The sequence below is a fragment of the Pavona decussata genome, unplaced genomic scaffold, assembly GCF_977016875.1.
Source record: "Pavona decussata unplaced genomic scaffold, jaPavDecu1.1 SCAFFOLD_114, whole genome shotgun sequence".
NCBI classification, from domain to species: Eukaryota; Metazoa; Cnidaria; class Anthozoa; order Scleractinia; family Agariciidae; genus Pavona; species Pavona decussata.
This window is the reverse complement of record NW_028145528.1, coordinates 3,611,431-3,631,039: the sequence shown is the minus strand read 5'-3', so window position 1 is coordinate 3,631,039 and position 19,609 is coordinate 3,611,431. Positions and strand designations below refer to the sequence as shown.

The 19,609-nt window shown below is 41.7% G+C and overlaps 2 protein-coding genes across 3 annotated transcripts in view; one reads left to right on the top strand and one right to left on the bottom strand.

Moving 5' to 3' along the window:
- LOC146470275 (uncharacterized) overlaps positions 1 to 19,609 on the top strand; it is a 56,125-nt gene continuing 36,516 nt past the window's right edge. The window contains exons 1-2 of one of the 2 annotated variants that reach the window (XM_085122353.1): positions 1 to 686; positions 1,080 to 1,127. In XM_085122353.1, the coding sequence (XP_084978479.1) occupies positions 119 to 686; positions 1,080 to 1,127 (616 nt within the window). In that variant the 5' untranslated portion in view covers positions 1 to 118. The remainder of the gene's footprint in view (positions 687 to 1,079; positions 1,128 to 19,609) is intronic. The other variant, XM_085122351.1, reaches the window with a different exon arrangement.
- Positions 17,258 to 18,425, bottom strand: LOC146470277 (uncharacterized). The gene is made up of 2 exons (XM_085122355.1): positions 18,320 to 18,425; positions 17,258 to 18,063 (listed from the first exon to the last, which is right to left on the bottom strand). Exons 1-2 carry the CDS (start codon positions 18,378 to 18,380, stop codon positions 17,276 to 17,278), a joined length of 849 nt encoding a protein of 282 aa, XP_084978481.1. The 5' UTR covers positions 18,381 to 18,425; the 3' UTR covers positions 17,258 to 17,275.

Here is a 19,609-nt window from a genome sequence, read left to right as displayed (position 1 = left end):
ATCAGTTCCTTTGGCTTTATTCTCCGTGACCGGTGAAGTGAAACAAACACCGCCATGTTGCTTTTCGAGTTTTCGCGGCGGCTATTGTAATAACTGAGACGATTCATCAACCGTTAAGATGTCCGATATCGATTATAATAATTTACTCTTTGAAATAAGCGAGAGCCTAGACGAGCTAAATCTACACGAACGACTACTTTTTCTGTGTAGAGGGAAGCTAGCGTCTGGAATTCGAAGGGAAGACGTAGACAGCATTCAGGATTCCCTTGCGTTGTTTAAAGTCCTTGAGGAGCGCAACCATTTGGGTCCTAATCGTCTTGGGGTGATGAAAAACATCTTAAAAGGTGTAAAGAAGTGGAGTCTTCTTGGAAAAGTTAAGAAGTTTGAGAGCAAAAGAAAGGAATACCTCGATTTGCTTGAACAAATCATTCCTGCACTCGACGAGCTCAATGATCTGGAACGACTGATCTCGATTTGCAGAGCGGAGATTCCGGAAGCAAATGAAGGTAACATTCACAACGTTCGGTCTTTGTTTAAAGAGTTGGAGATCCAAAGCTGTCTGGGAATTGACTACCTGGATATATTGAAGGAAATCTTAACCCAAACAGGACAAAGCGATCTACTTAAAGAAGTGGAGAGGTTTGAAGAACAAAGAAATCGGGAGGATGAGTTTGAAACTAGAAAAGGTATTTCTGTCTTTTCTACTGAGTTATTTCATCTTTTCTCCGATCTTGAGTTTTCTTATGGCCATGTTGGATTTCAACATTTGCGGCGGCAAGGATTTCATTAGTGACACAGAAGGCACAATGCGCTTTTATCTGGATGATTTCATCAAACTATGGCCATTCATATTTACATATCGTTAAAAAAAAACAGGAGGAACTTTACGACTGGTCAGGGTAGCTTTCATACTCGTTAAAACCTCGCCGATAAAACGGGCTCCACCGTTATATTAGTTTAGGATTATGCAGGCGGTTGTGACTCAACGAAGCGGTTGTTGACTTGCAGACTTGACGAATCCATAGGGATTTGTTATCTTATAAAATATCCCTTCTGATTTTCTGTTTTATTCCTTTCAGCACAAGCATCTGCATTTGTGTCGTCGGTCAGCAATTCACTGATTGGAGGTAAGTCAGTTAATCGGGATGAGTTGACCGAAATGTACCGCTTTACGAGATAGGGTACCTTAAGAGGCAAGGCGGAAGTGCTAGGATGACTTCCAAGTCCTTTCTCAAGGACAGCCATCCTTGAGGTTAACAATATGCTGGGCAATGAATGATTTTCCAGTAATCAGAGACCCATGTATGCGCAAAGGTTTTTGGGATCGCCAGGGGGCAAACATTGCTAGTCGCTAGAAAGAAATGTATGGCGTAAAGTTGTTTCTTTGTCAAAAGCAGTGGTTTTGGACAAAGAGTAACGCATTTTCGCCGTGATTTTGTGAGAAGCGGAGGTGACTAATGTTTGTGCATGGAAATTGTAAGTTTTTGTGAGGTTGATGCGATAAAATCTATCGATAAACACTCTTGCGTAAGGTTAATTGTGAAATCTACTGAATCTACATCAAGTTATTGTATTGAAAAAGTACAAACTTAGGCAGCTTAGGTGTAAATTTCAGGGGATTGACTCAATAAAGCCTTTTCAGTTGTAACTATGTGTGTCGATAATTGTCTAATCATTCTGTGGCGTAATCAAAACACAGCAGAAAAATAATAACTAAAGCTTCCGCTACATAAACCTCACTACAGAGCGGATCTTCGAAGCGATATCAGCAAAATCACAAACGGACTAAAGAGGACTTAAGCCCTCAATTTAACGCATTGCATAGCTTTCAAACAAGCTACAATGATAAAGAAAGGATCAAAAGACAGATAGCCGTGATAAGAAACACGACATCTAGCGACAAAAGCAAATAGCCGGTCAGCAACACAAAAGCCGCAAGATACATGTACACCATTCAAATCCTATCCTTACAGTGATGAAAAGAGAGGCTATACTGTCACCGGATGCACTGAAATGGGCCATACCAAACCTGAACCAAATGCCACAAAGTACATAAGAACGGCAGTCGCTTTACAGAAACAACAAGAGTTCTAATAAATGATACGCATAACCCAGAAATGACCTTTGAGATCAAAATACAAAACATGCGACAGTGACCATCACGCAAATCCTCCAAACCATAAATGGCATTTAATAAGAAGAAAATCAAGCTCTTGAAGAAAATTTACGGGGGACACCGCTCTTTTCATAAATAAGAGGGTGTTCTCAAAAAGATATACCCGTGAGGGCAAAACTAAAACACGCACGTGAGTGCGAAGGCTTGTCAACCCTATATTCCCGACGTAACTAATCGAACAGTTCGGTAATCGAACTTGATCGAACTCAATCGAACTTAATCGAACGATTGGGTTCGATTAGTTCGGAAATCGAACACAATCGAACCAAAGAATTTGTGTGAGAGTTCGATTGAGTTCGATTTCCGAACCCAATCGAACCTAATCGAACCTAATCGAACGGTATAAAAAATCACTTAAAATAGGCCAGTCTGTCTTAGCATATGTAGATAAGTAAAAATTAATAACAACAACTAATAATCACTTTATTGAAATAACCTTTGGGAATGAAAAATACAGTGAGTTTACTGTAAAATCGAAAATGATATAATTTCATCGGACTATAAGATAATGCAAATTAGTTGCGAAGAACCATGAAGAACGCGGTCTTCAACACGACATCCACAAGATAACGTGAGACTTGTAATAATCAAAGATTAGGTAGGTGCGTTCGATCGGTTTTTATTTTTCGTCGATGGTTTTGTATTGGCAAGAAGAACTGCGAGGAAAAGACCGAACAGCGATGAGGCCTGCGAACAGCGAAAAGCACACGGAGTGAGATCCGGGAATTCCGTGCCTTCATTACCATGCCAACAGTGACGTCTGCACAATGTCGAGGCTTGTCGAGTGCGATCGAGGCCAAATGTGCCAGCCACAACAAAACGGCGCCCAAACCCTGACATCGCATGGCCTCACGATCGATACCCGCGGGGAATTTGAAACGACTGGAATAGTATGCTGTCGAACGCAATAAATGAAACTGCCATATTTGCAAGTAAAGCAATGTAAAGCAACAATAGAGTTGTTAACCGTGTAAGGTCGCATGGATTCGTCAAAACGGAAAATAAATCAATTTTTGTTGCTGGAGTCATCTCTAAAACAGTGTGTGTTCTCATACTCCGGACACCATTTTCAACTAACAATCGGACCCGGGGAATCCAACCAGAAAAATATATATTCACTGATGCAAAATCAAACCTAATCCACGAACTCAATCGAACCTTATCGAACTAATCGAACCCATTAGAACGTTCGATTTGGTTCGATTAGCCCAATTTTTTTGTGAGGGTTCGATTGTGTTCGATTATCGAACTCAATCGAACCCGATCGCGTGATTGGGTTCGATTGGGTTCGATTAAGTTCGATTAATCGAAAGTTCGATTTGGTTCGATTAGTTACGTCGGGTATATTTATACACCTCATACAGCACAGTGACCACCGCCTGGCATAGGTTGTTAATATGGACTGTTAATATCGGCACACATACAATTACAACTGAAAAGGCTTTATTGAGTCAATCCCCTCAAATTAATACCTACGTTTGTATTATTTCGAGACTATTGGTCACCATTACTTGATGTAGATTCAGTAGATTGCAAAATCAACATTTCGCATTTATCGATAGATTTCATCCCAGTTATAACACAAAATCTTACAATTTCCACGCACCGACATTAGTCACCTCCGCTTCTCACAAAATCACGGCGAACATGCGTTATTTTTTGCCCGAAATCACTGCTTTTGACGAAGAAACAACTTTATGCCATACATTTCTTTCTAGCGACTAGCAATGTTTGCCCCCTGGCGATCCCAGAATCCTGTGCGCATAACATAGGTATCTGATTACTGGAAAATCATTCATTTAACGAGATACTGGTATCTCCTCTAGTACTCCATCTGATCAACAATTTAAACATGTACAACCTTTGCCAGAAGTCTTGAGACATTTCATTTCGCCCTATCCTTATTTCCTTGTCCTTCACAACTCCCAGCCGTTGTACTGTTACAAATTCAAGTTATTGTAACCGAAAGATGTTTCTGCGCCAAACAATTCTTTAAGGCCTAGGGCTGCCGATAGCTAAACAAATAAAAAAAAGACAAAACTGTACGCAAGGGAGATCGGTTGATTGACCAACACTTGTAATATTTCCATACTTTAAAAATATTGGTTTATTGGTTTTGTCTGGAATTATACTAATTTGCAACGAACGTCTCTCAATCGAAACAGAGCCCCTCATCAACATATCGAGAAAACTAACTTAAAAATATGTAGAAAAATATGGAAAATTTCCTTCTTCGCACATTTGTAATTTGCATTTACTAAATTGAGGGCCTTTGCACTTTCACGAGGCACAACTTGTAGAGAAATCATTGTAACGCCCCAGGCGCTACAAAGTTGTTTTGGAGGAAGAGAGACATTTAAAGGATAGCATAACATAACCAATCATATATTATGATTACTGTGGTGTCTACCAAGGGTGGAATCCCTCCTTTGATATTACAGCATCGCAAAGGTGGATTTTTTTGCTCGGTTTTGATATAAAAACTTTTGGCCAGGATGGTAGCAGGGAAATTTGTCAGTGACATCAGTTGCAAATAAACCAATAACCAATCAGGTGTACTAAACGTTTGGTGAACACCTGTCGCATGAAAATTCTTAAAAACTGCATCTTAATGAAAAATCTGCGCAAAATAGTTCCAATCCAACATGACAGGTTTTCTCTTCATAGATCCACTTAACTTTATTACTGTCTCACTGGTGAAATCCTTCACCTATTCTCTGAAGGGTACACAGGCCTATATATGTAATGAGACACATTGTTTACACGAGTTTCCATGGGCATCGTTATTGAAGGAGTTTGGAGGAAATGCAGTTAATTGAAAAGTACAATGTGCCCAGAATTTCTTTCCACATGGCTTAAAATTTTAAATACAGTCAGCTGACCTTTGGAGATGAAGGAAAGAAAAGACCTGCAGAATGCTTTGTCAAGTTTGCGACAATTGACACTGTAGATCTCTTGGTTGTGGCTTTCACTCCAGGGTAAACCACAAAAATTCAGTAAGTAAGCAGTCTTTATTAAAAACGGTTCCTACTAATGAGGAAGTATTTTTTATGTGGTTCATGACTATGCGGGAAAAACAGGTTTTAGTAAGGGCTGTTGATATGAGGATATATCTATGACAAAATCAGTAACCTACAACTGAAAAGGGTTAAGTCAAATGTGAAATATACCGAGTCAAAGTTGGCAAAAGAAAGACGACGGTAAGAGGAAGAAATACTAAAAAAGCCACTATCATATAGGTATCACGCAGAAAAAGGCATCGCGCTAAAAGGCAACACGCAAACAGGCATAACGCAAACAGGCATCACGCAAACAGGCATCACGCAAAAAGGCATCGCGCAAAAAAGTATCACGCAAAGAGACATAACGCAAAAAGGCATCGCAAACCAAACTCCAGCGATTGAAAAATCTTGTAGATCAGAGCTACTGTCATTGAGATAAAGAAACAAAATAATAAAGCGCAAAATTGAAGTTTTTCTACGACGGTCCATGTGCTCGCATACTTCAGCTTATTTCGGTATTATTAAAGTAAAATATAGAGTGATCTTACCTGAAGTTCTCCGCAACTCTCTGGAAGTGAGAAGACGATTCACGGTTTAATTGTGCTTGGTTGGTATCGCTTGTATCATTACTCAAGAGGCGTATAGCTTCGTTAAAAAAAGACGAAACGGTGTCTTGCCTGTTGGCGGCCATGGCGAACTCAAGGTATAGAGTTCCCAGCAGACAACGCGAGTTCAGTCCCTACGGAAGTCTTCTTAACTTTAGCGAGATGTCGCTTTGTTTTTTGCCTTTTTCAATGTTACCTTTCGACATTTTGCGTTTCTCCCTTTTGTGTAAGTAAAGGTTTGTGTGTTGCCTTTTTGCGTTATGCCTCTTTGCGTGCTGCCTTTTTGCATGTTGCCTTTTTTCGTTATATCTCTTTGCGTGATACTTTTTTGCGTGATGCGTGTTTGCGTGTTGGCTCTTTGCGTGTTGCCTTTTAGCGCAATGCCTTTTTCTGCGTGATACCTATGAGATAGTGGCTTTTTTAGTATTTCTTCCTCTTACCGTGGTCTTTCTTTTGCCAACTTTGACTCGGTATATTCGGTATATTAACCCTTTTCAGTATTAGGTTACTGAATTTTGGATATACCCTCATATGTTGACTTCAAAAAGAAAATAGGGGGTAACCGTGCATTTTTGGGAGATAATTAACGAAGCAACAATTACTGTAAAAAACAGTAAAATACAAAGTCATTTATGGGTTTTTTTTTTCCAAATTGAAGTTTTATTATCTCTGAAAAATGTACGGTTACCCCCAATTTTTTTTTTGGATAGCAGGAGCATTTGCTAAGTTCTGCTTTCCCCGCATAGTTTTAAACCGCGCAAAAATATCCCTGTATTAGTAGAGACAACCCATAGGAAACCCGTCTTGAGAAAAAAAAAAATAAAAACATTCCGCAGGAAGGATATTAGACGAGGCACAAGCTGCTTCTCGTAAGACTTTTTTTCCTCACGAGACTTAATGATGTCCTCGGGAAAAGTTAGCTTCAGTAAGCCAAACCTAAAAGCTAGATCTAATGAATTTGTTCTGAACTCAGAGCGCGCCGAGTTCAAAGCGCAATCGTTGTGCGGTTTATAGACATTTGAGAGAGAATGGGGCTGACTGAACCAAACAAATAATGCCATATGCAGGCACGAGGGGGGGAGAGGGGGGAGAGGGGGGAGAGGGAGGGGGTAGGGAGAGAGAGAGAAAAAATATTTTTGTTTCACAAATGTCTGCTAATGATCCTAATCTTTTGTACCATGCAGTCTATGTACTTATTGATCTGAAATTCAATGGGAACGATAACTGTAATTTCTATAGGCACCTTCTGAAAAATCAGCTCCTATTTATGAGCGTTTAAAGTGTTCTGTCCTGATTCGTGGTAGGATGTAGTCATCTCCGTGGTTGCGTAACTTCCATTTCCTTTGCATCGGTAGCAACTCGTGTAGGCAGTGGTCTCTGTCAGTGGTGATTTGGTTACATAGTTTCATGTCCGGCTTTCTGATTACGTCTGTAAAGGGAGTGTAGTCCGCGGTTGTGGTGTTTTGTACCGTTCAAGTAAAACCACCGAAAGTCAAAACCCAACGGCGATTTATTGACTCCATGCTCGCAACGACTACAAGGGGAGTGGGAGTTCTCTGTTGACCGCGTGCTTGTATGATTGACAGATGTCACAACACTTCATCTCTTCCCTCCTTGATAATAAACTTTCAATCACATATATCGGTTGACTAGATCAAGTAACTCTACAATAACATCAACAAACGATAAGCATGCCTTCTAGTTACGGTGTTTATGCTAGTAGATTATTTGAACGTAATCTGGGAGCCTGCGGTTTTTGAACCTTCGTCTTGAATCGGAACCTCAGCTTGTTCTGCAGGGAAGTCCTCTGCGTGGAAGTCCATCTGTTCTCTTCGGTCTCCTTCAGCTTTCAGGTTTTTCGGAATGATTTTGACCGTAGACGAGTTCCGGATTATGGACTTGAAACCGTCGCTAGCTGTAACTATAGATCCTTTCTTTTTCTCTACAACAAGGGGTTCTGGATTAAAAGAAGTGCTTAGTTTGTTCTTCTTTGGTTGTCTCACAAGCACTATCGCCTGGTTTGATATCGCTTGGTTTTGTGCCCAGTTTCGAGTCTGTATGTACCTTGATCTTTGACTTCTGTTCTGCATCTCTCTCTCTCTCTGCCATAGTCTTCCTAGTCTCCTGCAGGGTATTCTGTCTAGCTGATGCTGGTGATACTTCTGGCAGGGTGGTTTTGAGTTTCCTTCCGTTCAGCGCTTCATTTGGGGATACATTTGTGGTTGTGTGCGGTGTCGCACTATACTTTGTGAGAAATTTGTACAGTTCCTGTTTCCAATTTTTGCCCTCAACGACAGCAGTTCGCACACGCTTCTCAAGATTTGGCATAAAAGTGTTCCGCATAGGGCTAACCTCCAAACTTCCTTTTCTGGAAGTACTTTTCTTCTTAGTTTTATCTGTATATATAGTCTGCTTCTGGAATAAATAAAGTATGTATGTATGTATGTATGTATGTATGCCTCGCAATTGGCTCTCGGCCAAAGAGGTCGAACTTTTCTGTGATGGAATCCTAAATACTTCACAAAGTTGCTGAACTCAACTCCGTTAAATGGGGGCCCATTTTCGGTCTTCAGCTCGTCAGGGATTCCTTGCCTTGCAAATATGGCATCGAGCCTCGGGATGATAGATTTGGCTGATGTAGACTTGACGATCTCAACTTCCGGAAAGGGGCTGTATTCGTCAATAACGACTAGGAGATAGTCACCCGAAGGGAATGGTCCAAGGAAATCCATGGCCAGCATTTTCCATGGTCCACTAGGTAGCGGCGTCATCTGTAGAGGTTCAATTCGCGATGACTTGCTTGGAGTTGCTGCTTGGCATGCTAGGCAGTTATCGACTTTTTTCTTTGACCATCTTGTCTATCCCAGGGAACCAGACTTTCTCACGAATTAAGCGCTTCGTCTTTACGATGCCTTGATGTCCCACATGCACCAGTTCTATGGCTCTTTCTCTCAGCTTGCTCGGGACAACGGTTCTGTTACCTCTCAGTACCACTCTACTCTAGACCAGTAACTCGTCCTTGAGACTTTTGTGTCTAGTTTCTCAGAATCAGTCCAGCGGTCTGTCTCGATTGCCTTGATGGTCTTTCTCTGTTTCAGCCTGAATCTCTTAAAGTGTCATAGCCTTTGGTATGGCGTTGGTGCAAACATAGTTCACATACTCGCCAGCAACGTTTCTATCTGCGGTTGCTTGGTGGCTGGGGTGTCTGCTCATGAAGTCGGCGGGGTTTTAATCATCTTTTCCGGGCCGATACACCAGATGACAGTTGTACGGCCTCAACCTTAGCTTCCATCGGTCCATGCAGGCTGAAGTAGGCTTGTGACTCTTAAAGATGCCTAGGAGAGGCTTGGGATCTCTCACCGGATTTTAAACTCAGATCCGTAAAGGTAAAGATGAAAGTGTTCCAGAGCCCACACGATCGGTAGCATTTCCCTCTCGGTTTGTGAGTATCTGGACTCTACGTCGCTGAGTGCTCGACTCGCGTAGCTGATAACCTTGCCGTCCTGCACTAGTAATCCTCCAAGACCGACAGGGCTAGCGTCGACTATCACTTTGGTCTCTTGAACAGGATTGAAGTATGACATGACATGACATGACTCTTAGTCAGACTGTCCTTGAGTTTGTCAAACGCACGTTGCTGTTCGTCTAACCATTGCCAAGGTGTCTCCATCTTGGTGAGAGCCCGTAATGGTGCCGTGATTGTGGCATACTCTGCAATGTAGTGCGAGACGTACTGGGCCATTTCAGTAACGACCTGACTTCGCTCACATTCTCTGGCTCGCTCATGTTCCTGATTGCCTCTATTTTCTCAGGATGGGCTCTAATTCCTACGCTGCTGAAAATATGGCCGTGGAACGTGACCTCACTCCTTGAGAAACTACACTTCTCCTCGTTCAGACGTACGTCGTGTTGTTGGAGCCTAGTAAGGACACCATAACGATTCTGATTATGCTCTGCCGTAGTCGCTCCGAACACGATTATGTCGTCAGAGATATTCTTAAAGTCCGGTACGCCTGGTAGTATTTCCTCGATTGCATTCTTGAAGATCTCTTATGCGGCGTTTATTCCGAACATCAGACGTTTGTATCTTCTCAGTCCTACAGGAGTGCTGAATGTCGTGATGTGGCGACTCTCTAGTTCTAGCTCAAGCTGATGGTATCCGGAGGAGAGGTCTAGCTTGGTGAAGACGATCGCGCCGTTCAGATCAGCATCAGGTACCTCTCACGTTTTACCGCCTTATTAGCTTCTCGCATGTCTACGCATAATCTGACTTGTCCAGAACTCTTTGGGACCACCATGATGGGGCTCACCCATGGGTTTGGGCCTATCACGTTCTCGATAATGTCTAGGCTCTCTAGTCTCTCCAACTCCTTTTCCACGTTTTGTATTACGTGAAAGGGGATTCGGCGGTGTGGTTGTTGTTTGGGCTGCACAATAGGGTCTATGTGAAGCTTGACTACCTTTCCTCTCACTTTGCCGATGCCGACAAACAGATCTCTAAATTCTCCGCTCGCGAGGTACTGGGGACCAGTCTTGTCGATTCCGACTTGGTTGACAATTTTCAGGAGTCCTATTGGCTCTGTGCAGTGTCGTATCCTAGGAGATTTCCTGATCTGCCTTTAACGACGTGCAGGGTCGCTGATGTGGTGTTGGATTTTGCAGTTAACTTGGCGTGAATGGTCAGCTAATGGTCCCTAGCAGGGTTTGGGGTGTGGATGATCCATAGGAGAAAATTCGCCGTTTGGCTTGCGCTAGGGTTTTAGCTTTGCCTTTGTAAATTCTTTAGTAGGTGACTTCGTCGACTAGATTGACTGAAGATCCGGAATCCAGCATCAGTTCTACGTATTCTCCGTCGATTTTCAATCTGCACATGGGTTGTTTCTTCTCTCCTACTGCGTATACGTAGTCTTCCTCATCTGTGTCTTCTTCTTCCGTCACGCGTTTCACTGAATCGGGTGGAACTGTCTTACAAACTTTAGCAAAATGATTGAGCTTGCCACAGGAGGTGCACTTCTTGTTTTGAGCAGGGCAGGAGTCGTTGTGGGGGTAGGCGCCACCACAATTTCTGCATTTTGATGACTCATCGGACTTGCATGACTCCTTGTGTGACTCGCTACGCGATTTGCTCTGTTGCTCGCGTCGGCGACCTATGCCTTTCTTTGAACTCGTTTCGTTCTTCTTCTTGTGTTTTATGGTGTTCACCGTCGCTTTGTCACTCTCCACTTCGTTAGCTTGCGTTTCACTTAGCTCAAGGGCTCTTCCAGCTTTTAAAAGAGCCGTTAAATCAAGATCCTCACGCAGAGCTTTTCACCTCAGTGCGTTTGACTTGTAGCTTAGAATTATTTGCTCCTTGATTTCTTTATCGGTGTCTCCAAATTTGCAGGTCTTTGAAAGATTTCTTAGTCTTGTGTGGAAACTGTCCAAACTCTCGCCTTCGTTTTGCTGAGCTTTTCTGAAGTTGTAGACCTCGTAAGTTGTGTTGACTTGGGGATTGAAGTGAGCGGTAAGTGTTTCGACGGCCGATTTGTGATCTTTTTCTTCACCGGTGTTTTTAAGCGTGTCGAAAATCTCGTCAACTTCGGGACCACTGTAATGTAGCAGGAGAGAACGTTTTCGATTTGCATCTTCAATAGACATGCCTACAATTAGATTCTCGAATTTGGCCAGCCATTTCTTCCACCTGGGACCCACATTGCCGTCTAGATGCACTAAGAATGTCGAGAGCGAAACCGAAACCGCCATGTTGTCGAATATTTGTCAGGATTGTCTCGCGTTTCGGGACTTGAATTTCCTTGTCCGCGCTTTGGGACTTGAATTCTCTTACTAGATGCGCTTTGTGGATCATCGTCGCCAGGTGAAGTGTTTTGTACCGTTCAAGTAAAACCACCGATGGTCAAAACTCAACTGTGATTTATTGACTCCATGCTCGCAACGACTACAAGGGGAGTGGGAGTTCCCTTTTGACCGCGTGGTTGTATGATTGACAGATGTCACAACACTACAGCGGTGTAGCCTGATTTAAACGCTCGTTTGCAGAATTTAACAATAAGGCTGATATTCGATGTACTTGAAAGCCAATTTCTTACTGACTTATTTTTTCCGTTCTTTTTAGTGCTGAACATAAAGACCGTGTTCAAAGTGGTCGCAGGTGGTATAATAACAGCTTCTACCCTGGATGTATGGAGTCGAGGGTCTTCATTTGATCAGCTTGTCGTTGCCGTTGATCGCTGTGTGCTTCCTGCTGGAACAAGCCTGATTCAAATAACTGAGGGTTGTGTGTGCCTCACAGTTCAAGCAGAAAATCTGTCAGCTCTAGACACGTTGTGGAGCTTGTACCTGGATGGAACTCTCAAGTCACGCCTGCAAACCTTCTTTGTCACTGATGAGCTGAGAGAGCTTGCTGGTGGAGAGCAAGTAGAAGCGATTGTTACCATTGAAGAACAAGAATACGAGAAAGCCTGTTTGCAGTTGACCAGAAAAGCACAAGGTACTTAACCCATTTTATCAAAGAAGGCAGCTTCAATTAAAATTGAAATTCCAGGAAAAACAAAACTGTAAAGATTGTCAAAAAGACTAGTCTTTAAGCATTTTTTGAGTAGGGTCTCGTACCTTATTCTTGGAATTCAGCTCAGTTCTAAAGAAGTTTCAAATATTTGCTAATTAATGGGTTCGAAAATGCTTTATAATCACTAACCGCTTTACTTTAAAACAATAATCATGAGTAACTTTCAAAGGACAATACAAACGATAAGAAAAAGTTTACCCTCCTTTTACGTCCTGCAAGCTAAACGTGTCATATCCTGTTCCAGGCGTTCAGATAGTTTAGTGCGGCGTGAAAAAATTGCGATGCACACGCGCAAATGTTTTAGCGCCACTTCCCACTATTTGATGGCCTGGGACTGGCTAAGTATGCGACTGATGTCACGCCACTTTCTGACACGATATAGTAACGAGTTCCCCTATCACAAGGAGAAGAAAAATTAACCCCAAGCCGGTCACACATCAGAGGTTTAAGGATAAGAGCTGGCGAAAAGTTATGAGCTCTAGCCCGTGCGAGCTCATTGCGATTATTTTCATCACTAGTTGACCATGACCAGTAAGAACACAGTTTCTGCTCAACGTGACTTTCCGAAGAGGGAAGGGGGGTGGGGTAGAGGCTCCTAAATAAACGTGAGAGGGGTGTTCGTGGAAGAAGAACCCCCGATTCTGTTTTGTGGGCGTTGTCCAAACAATTTGTTGCCCCTTATAGGTACTAACTCTAAAACAATACACCAAATGACAAGTTCCTAATAATTTTTGGGGCAATACCCTAAGAGATACCACCATACCTCTGACGGGAGTCATTTTAGGTTTTAGCACCCTAGGCGGTACCAAAACACGAATTTTAATCCCTGAAAGATACGACGATCACCCCCGTCACTTATTTTGGCTAGACTTATTATTTTTAGTCCATGCGTTATATTAGAGAGCTTCAGCAGCAGACGTTGTAGAGGCTACGACCGCCAACCATGTCATTACGTCCTCGTAGTCACGTCGCGGACGCCAGAACGCAAGATTCAAGGTTGTAGCTAGCACGTCGACGAAGCTGGAAATGAATAGTGCTGAGAAATTAACAAGTTAAAAAAATTGCTTCTTGTCTGACCTGTAAATGACATTTTAGCGAAAATATGATGTGTCATTTCCAATTTCTGTTATAAAAAGTTTGTTGAAATTGATTTGATTTTCTGCGGGCACTAGACAAGTTCAATTCCATTGTGTGGATATGATGGCGAATGATCTTCCCGCTTAGGTACAATTGAAATAATCGTAGCTATATTATTTTTATTCAAACTTACCATTAGCGTATTCGTCACCTATAGCGTTCAGGACTATTCACTCTTTTTTTGTGGCTACTTTGGCTCCGTTTCTTTCTTTAATACAAATTTTGACTGCTAATTTGCAAATATTTCTACCGATCAATACAAGTGGTGAGTTCATTTAAGGTGGCCGAACACAGTTTGCGCGCGCTTTACAGATTCTGTTAGTGATGCTATTAAGCGCGCGCTAGGGTTGTGGTAAGCAAATACTATCGATCCCTCGATTTTATACCAAAGGGATCACAAAGGTAAGTTTTGCTCTTAAAATAACTTAGTTTCTCGTTTGTGAATCCTTCTTCATTTATCGCCGAACAAAGAAAGTGAGTTCACAATGAGCTAAGATTTTTTGTACGCTTTTCATCTTTGCTGAAAAAACCTCATTAAAAGCCACGCATGCGCATTTGAGCAAAAAATTGCGGCTGGTTGTTATAATGAAAATGAACTGTTTTCTAAGGAACCGCTCGTTAGAATTTCGTGAAATTTGACAAAACAGTAGTTTTTAAAAGCGTAACTTGCCTACAAACCAAAAAGAAAATCTAATAGAGGCTATCTTCAAAAAACATTAAAGTGCAAAACCAACATTTACAGGAGATCTGTCTTTTAAAATTACATGAAAGCAGCGTCACTATGTCAGTATTTTGTGAGTTTTTCTGGATACAAAAAATGGAAAAAATCTAACGAGTGCATTTTCTAGAAATTAAGAAAAACCATTATTTTTGGACGTTTAATAGCTTGCTGCGTTGCCATGGCAACGGCACCTTGCTCAACAAGAAGTATCAAAATTTATTCCTTCTTAGTTAATCTTGCACCATACTAATTTCGGGTTCTCAGAAGTACGTAGTTTTCAAATACTGTTTACTAACACCTGTGCACTGGAAAACTGTGTTCGGCCACCTTAAGCTTTACAAAAAATTTTTTAAAATATTTAGAGGTCAGTTTTAGCAGTGTTCATTTTAATAAGCCGCATTCCTTTTTAAAAAGGTTCGTCGACGTACTAGCTACAGCCTCGAAATCTTGCGTGTGGATTTTTAAACGATCTGACTTGCATGTGGAGTCATGATTTCTTTTCGCCTTGTTAGAGATTTTTATTTATGGTTTATTCATCTATTTTATCCAAGTCAAAGCGGTCGTAAACATCGTAGGAAAATTTCAGATTCTTTGATGTGTTTAAATATAAAAGAAGAGTTAACTCTTCATCTGTCATTGGTCCCTGGCCGCGGCTCATTTAAGGCATGTCTTTTACCTCGAAGACATCTTTCATATATAAGCTTCAACGACGAGTAGAAAACGGCCGTATTTCCACACCTGTTTCTAATACTTCAACTGTGTAAACTTTCGCTTTTGGACCCAAAAACGCCGTACTCGATCCACGTCCTCGCAACGTGACCTCCGTCTCGACCAGTCACCATCATTTTTTTAGAAAGGGCGTGTGACCATTGACTGACGCACAGCTTGCACGCCTTCTTCTTTTTTTTTGCGAAGTTGTTTCGTCTGTTGATATTTATTTTTACTTTTATCAGATGTTGTTAGTCGGCTAGAGGAGCGCCGTTTTAAAACAAATCGGCGCAATTCCGATTCTAGCCTGTACTGCAAGGCACGCGATAGCGAAGAGGCAAAAGAAAGCCCCCTTCAACGAGAGGAACCTGTCACGAATCAGGCCAAATACTTGGATCAAACGAAACTTGCTTTTGTGCAGGAATATTTGGAAAAAGCTGAGGATACACGCAGTGTAACAACGGAAACAAGCGACAGTGGAATATCGGGAACTCAAGGCGCTCCTTCTGAACTTGGAATAGAAGAAGCAAGCGGTAATTTAAACTATTCCTAATTCCGCTTGGCTTTCAGTATCGAGTGTGGTTGCTTGGTCATTTTTATTGTTTTATTTTTAATGTCATTACTAAGAATAAGCTACAGCGCGCATTGCCAGCATTTACGCTGTTAGTGGACGACTGGTAATAGTAGGTAACTATCCATCTTTAGCGTAACCTAGTGAGCGACTATTGGGCAAACTTCAAGTCTGATTGGCTACGCAAGATGCTCTAATTTTCGATAGATCGCCTTTCTGTAATATCATTCTTGTAACTTTTACGAACATTGGACGCGGTCATGCGCGTAAGCTACATAGAGTGACACAGCACGTGCGATAATTCTAACAGAATTAGATCATATTTTACTCTCTGGATTGTTTTGAATAAAGTCAAATTCATAAACTTTAGCCATATTAGGCTGAAGCTTAGATAAATTAGTGGCTGGAACTAAGCGGAAAACGTGCTACTTTTAGCCAAACACGGACGCAAAAGTAACAAAAATAGCGCATTTTCTCGGCACATTTTATTACCACTCAGCGATGGGATAAACTGCAAGGTTGTTAACAGTCTTGACCCCTCTGGCATCTTTGGAGTTACTTTAAAACTGAAACTTAGACGTTTACTGTGTTTAATAAGCCCTCACGACTGTTTCTGTATTTGTTTTGGTTATAGAGTCTACATATAATCCATGTTTGAAAGATGTAAGTGAAGAAATAATCCAGGAAGTGGCATTCAACCTTAATAATGATCCAGTTGCAAAGAAACGCTTTTGCCAATCATTCGGCCTTGATCATAAGAAGATGGTTTTCGAAGCACTGAGAAACATCAGTAAATTATTTCCCGACACACCAGTCAAGCTAATGAAAGACGTGTTTGTGGCCCTAAAGTTGTATGACTTGGTGGAACTGTTGGAGAAAGCAAAACCACGTATTCTTCGCCCTGCTCACCCCATGAAAGAAATTGAAAAGTTAACGAATGCCAGAAATCTCCCCTCAACGTTTTACAGTAGGTCGGCCGTTTTCATTATTGATAACACTGTTGCTGACGACACTGCTGAAAGAATTGGCTCATTTTTTAAAGCTGTGAATTCACAAAGCAAAGTAACTGCAATAACATCAAAGCCATTAATGGAAATATCTGATGTTCTGCGAAAGTTGGAGAAGACCAGACGGCTCTGGAACCTTGAACCTGGAGGGGCGGAAAGAGCGCGGAAGAATTTGGAAACGGATTTGGCAGATAGACAAAGAGCTATTAGGGATAGAGGATGTATCGAATACTCCGAGTTGAGGTCTTCGTTTAATAGGGCACTAGAAACGCTAGAAGAGAGGAAGAAGTGGAACGAAGAGGAAAAACCAAAGGTCGACAAGGAGATAAAACAGAAGCAGAAAGAGCGGAATCGTGAGAAGGAGAAATTACAAATGGCTATTTCAACAGCTTTGGATGAATGGATAGGCAGTGAAGGTTGGTGGAAATAATTTACAAACTATGGATAAAAAGTTAGTTCTGTGTGAAAAAACCGTTTTCTCCTATCTATCTCGAGGAAATGAAAAACTATTAAAGTCACGCACCGTTAGTCAGTTAATTATGCTAGTTCGCAAGCCTAAAGTTGCTTACAAATTAGTTCAGTTCTGCTGAAAAACCCCAAGGGATTATCTTGACGCATTAGTTTATAATCAATTTCATATAACTTAACAAGGATCAATGGAAAAACACGCGACTTATACTTGTTAGCAATAGAACCAGACAAGCGATACCGTTTTAAAACCTTTATTAAAAGCAATGACAAAAAGAGTCAAATACACAGCGATTTCAAGCGGATGGAAATTAATTAATCTTCATTTCCGTTCTCCTCTTTAGAAGGGGAATAGAAATTGGCTTCTAATGTCTTCGCGTTTTTGTGTGTAACTACTCCACAATCGTGACACCGAAGAAAGCCCTCTCTCACGTACTTTCTCTCCTCAGGAATCTGGTGATCGCATATAGGACAAATCTTGTAGTAATCATGCCAAAAGCATTTAGGACATTTCATGATCAATGTACAGTACACATTAGAGTTCTGGCAATGTTCACAGGGACTTTTAGAGTGACTGAAGGTGGTGGACGTTTCAGGGTTATTACTTTCTGTTTCCTGACTGTCGTTGTCAGTGTCGTTGTCGCTCTCTTCGATGCGTTCAGCTTCAACGCCGTTCTCAGAACCCACCTCCTCCTCCTCCTGATTTTCTATATCCGATGAACTCTCCTCCTTCTTACTCTCGTTATCGGGAGTATTTTCTTCATTGCGGTAGCCTTTTTCCTTTTCTATTAAATCACTTAACAACTTTTTGTTCTTGATTAAACCTTTATCGATTCCTAACTCTGCAAGTCCATGTAGAAACGAATTCAGCGCACGAGGTTTGGTAATCTTATTGTTGTGAGGGAGTAACACATACTCAACTAGCTCGGCGATGTTTGTGACGGGAATGGTACGTTTATTTCGAAGTAATTGCCCGCGGGGAGTCCAGAAAAGAATATCTTTGGACGCGGCCATACTATGCAGCAAATCCGAAGCACGCTTTTTCGGCACTGCTCGGGAAAGATGAGTCAAAACATCTTTTATTCTTGGTTCTTCATCCTCGCCTTAATCATCAGGCTCCAGTTGTTCAAAGGCCGGATAACTTTAACCTATGGATAAGTCACTATCCAACAGCTTCAATCTGTGCAAAGATTTCAGTATTTCCTCTCGTACAAGCAAATATGCACACTCTAACCACAGTTAAGTCTGGGAGTGTACGAAAACCTTGGACAACGTTTAACATGAAGTATATTTCAGACCCTGAATAGTGCCTTATCCAGCGGATAAAGTTATCGGCCTTTGAACAACTGGGGCCAGAACTTTCGCGTTCTTCATGTTCACTCTCGTGTTCTTCTTCAACCAAATCTATCTTTCTCTTCATATTGACCAGCACTCGTTAAAGGCAAGTGTAAAATGAATGTACCAGGCCTGTGTGGCTTCCTTTATAACATTAGCAATCCCAAGCTATATACATTTTCAATAAAACCACTACCCTCTTGTACAAGGACTCGCTTCTTTGTTTTGTAAGGGACATTTGATCTGGCCAAGTTAAGTAAAGCATCCTTCTATGGCAGCAACATCCGCCTATTTTCTTTAGAGATGGGAGTGTGTCCCTTGAGTATATTGTATAAGACTTGGACTAGTGCATGTAGTTGATGTGGAGAAGCTGTCTTTAAAAGAAATTGGCGCTGATAAGCAAGACAGTGAGCTAACAGCTGAAGAAAACCGCGATTGTAGAGTGAGCTAAGACGAATGAGTTGCTTACATTTAATGTGGTGAAACAATGAAAATGTGGTGGTGGTGGTGGTGGTAGTGGAGGGAGAACAATAGAATTAAGGAGGAGGAGGGAGAACAATAGAAATGAGGAGGAGGAGGAGGAGGAGGGAAAGCAATTGAATTGAGGAGGAAAAGGAGGAGGGAAAACAATAGAATTGAGGAGAAAACGGAGGAGGAGGAGGGAAAACAATAGAATTGAGGAGGAGGAGGGAAAACAATAGAAATGAGGAGGAGGAGAAGGGAAAACAATAGAATTGAGGAGGAGGAGGGAAAACAATAGGGGTTAATTCTATATAAATGTGACACATTCGATGTTTTTTTCAGTCCACGTTAAGTTTTCACTGAGTTGACATGAGTTGGTTCTGTTCTTTCTGCGAAAAATCCTTTAGTAGAAAAGATAACATGCAAAGACATATGTTTAATAAGCACAATGAGTCGCCGAGTTTCACTCCATTCAGAGCTATGCCGTTTTCTCCAGAAAAATGTCAGCGGTTTCACTTCCAGCATCCTTTTACTTCCATGATTGCCGGGATGACGGGGCCCGGAAAACGGCCTGGGTTCGATCTCTATTGCAACAAGCTTCAGAGACAATTCACCCTCCCCCGGAGAGGATCGTTTGGTGTTATTCACAGTGGCAGCCTGCGTCCACAGAAATGCTAGTCGCCATGCAACATATTGAATTCGTCAAGGGAATTCCTAAGGCTTTGGAGCAGGATTCCTATTTTAATGTAAACACACGGAATTTGATCGTGTTTGATGATCAGATGATTGACGCCAGTAAAGACAAGCGAATTGTGAACCTCTTTACTCGTGGTTCTCATCATCGTAATCTCA

What these genes read in the sequence shown, in the direction of transcription:
- LOC146470277 (XM_085122355.1), bottom strand. Translation starts at nt 18,380, where the DNA reads ATGAAGAGAAAGATAGATTTGGTTGAAGAAGAACACGAGAGTGAACAT. An exon ending in TGAACATGAAGAACGCGAAA is followed by an intron (nt 18,064 to 18,319) that starts GTTCTGGCCCCA and finishes CTGATGATTAAG; the next exon opens with GCGAGGATGAAGAACCAAGA.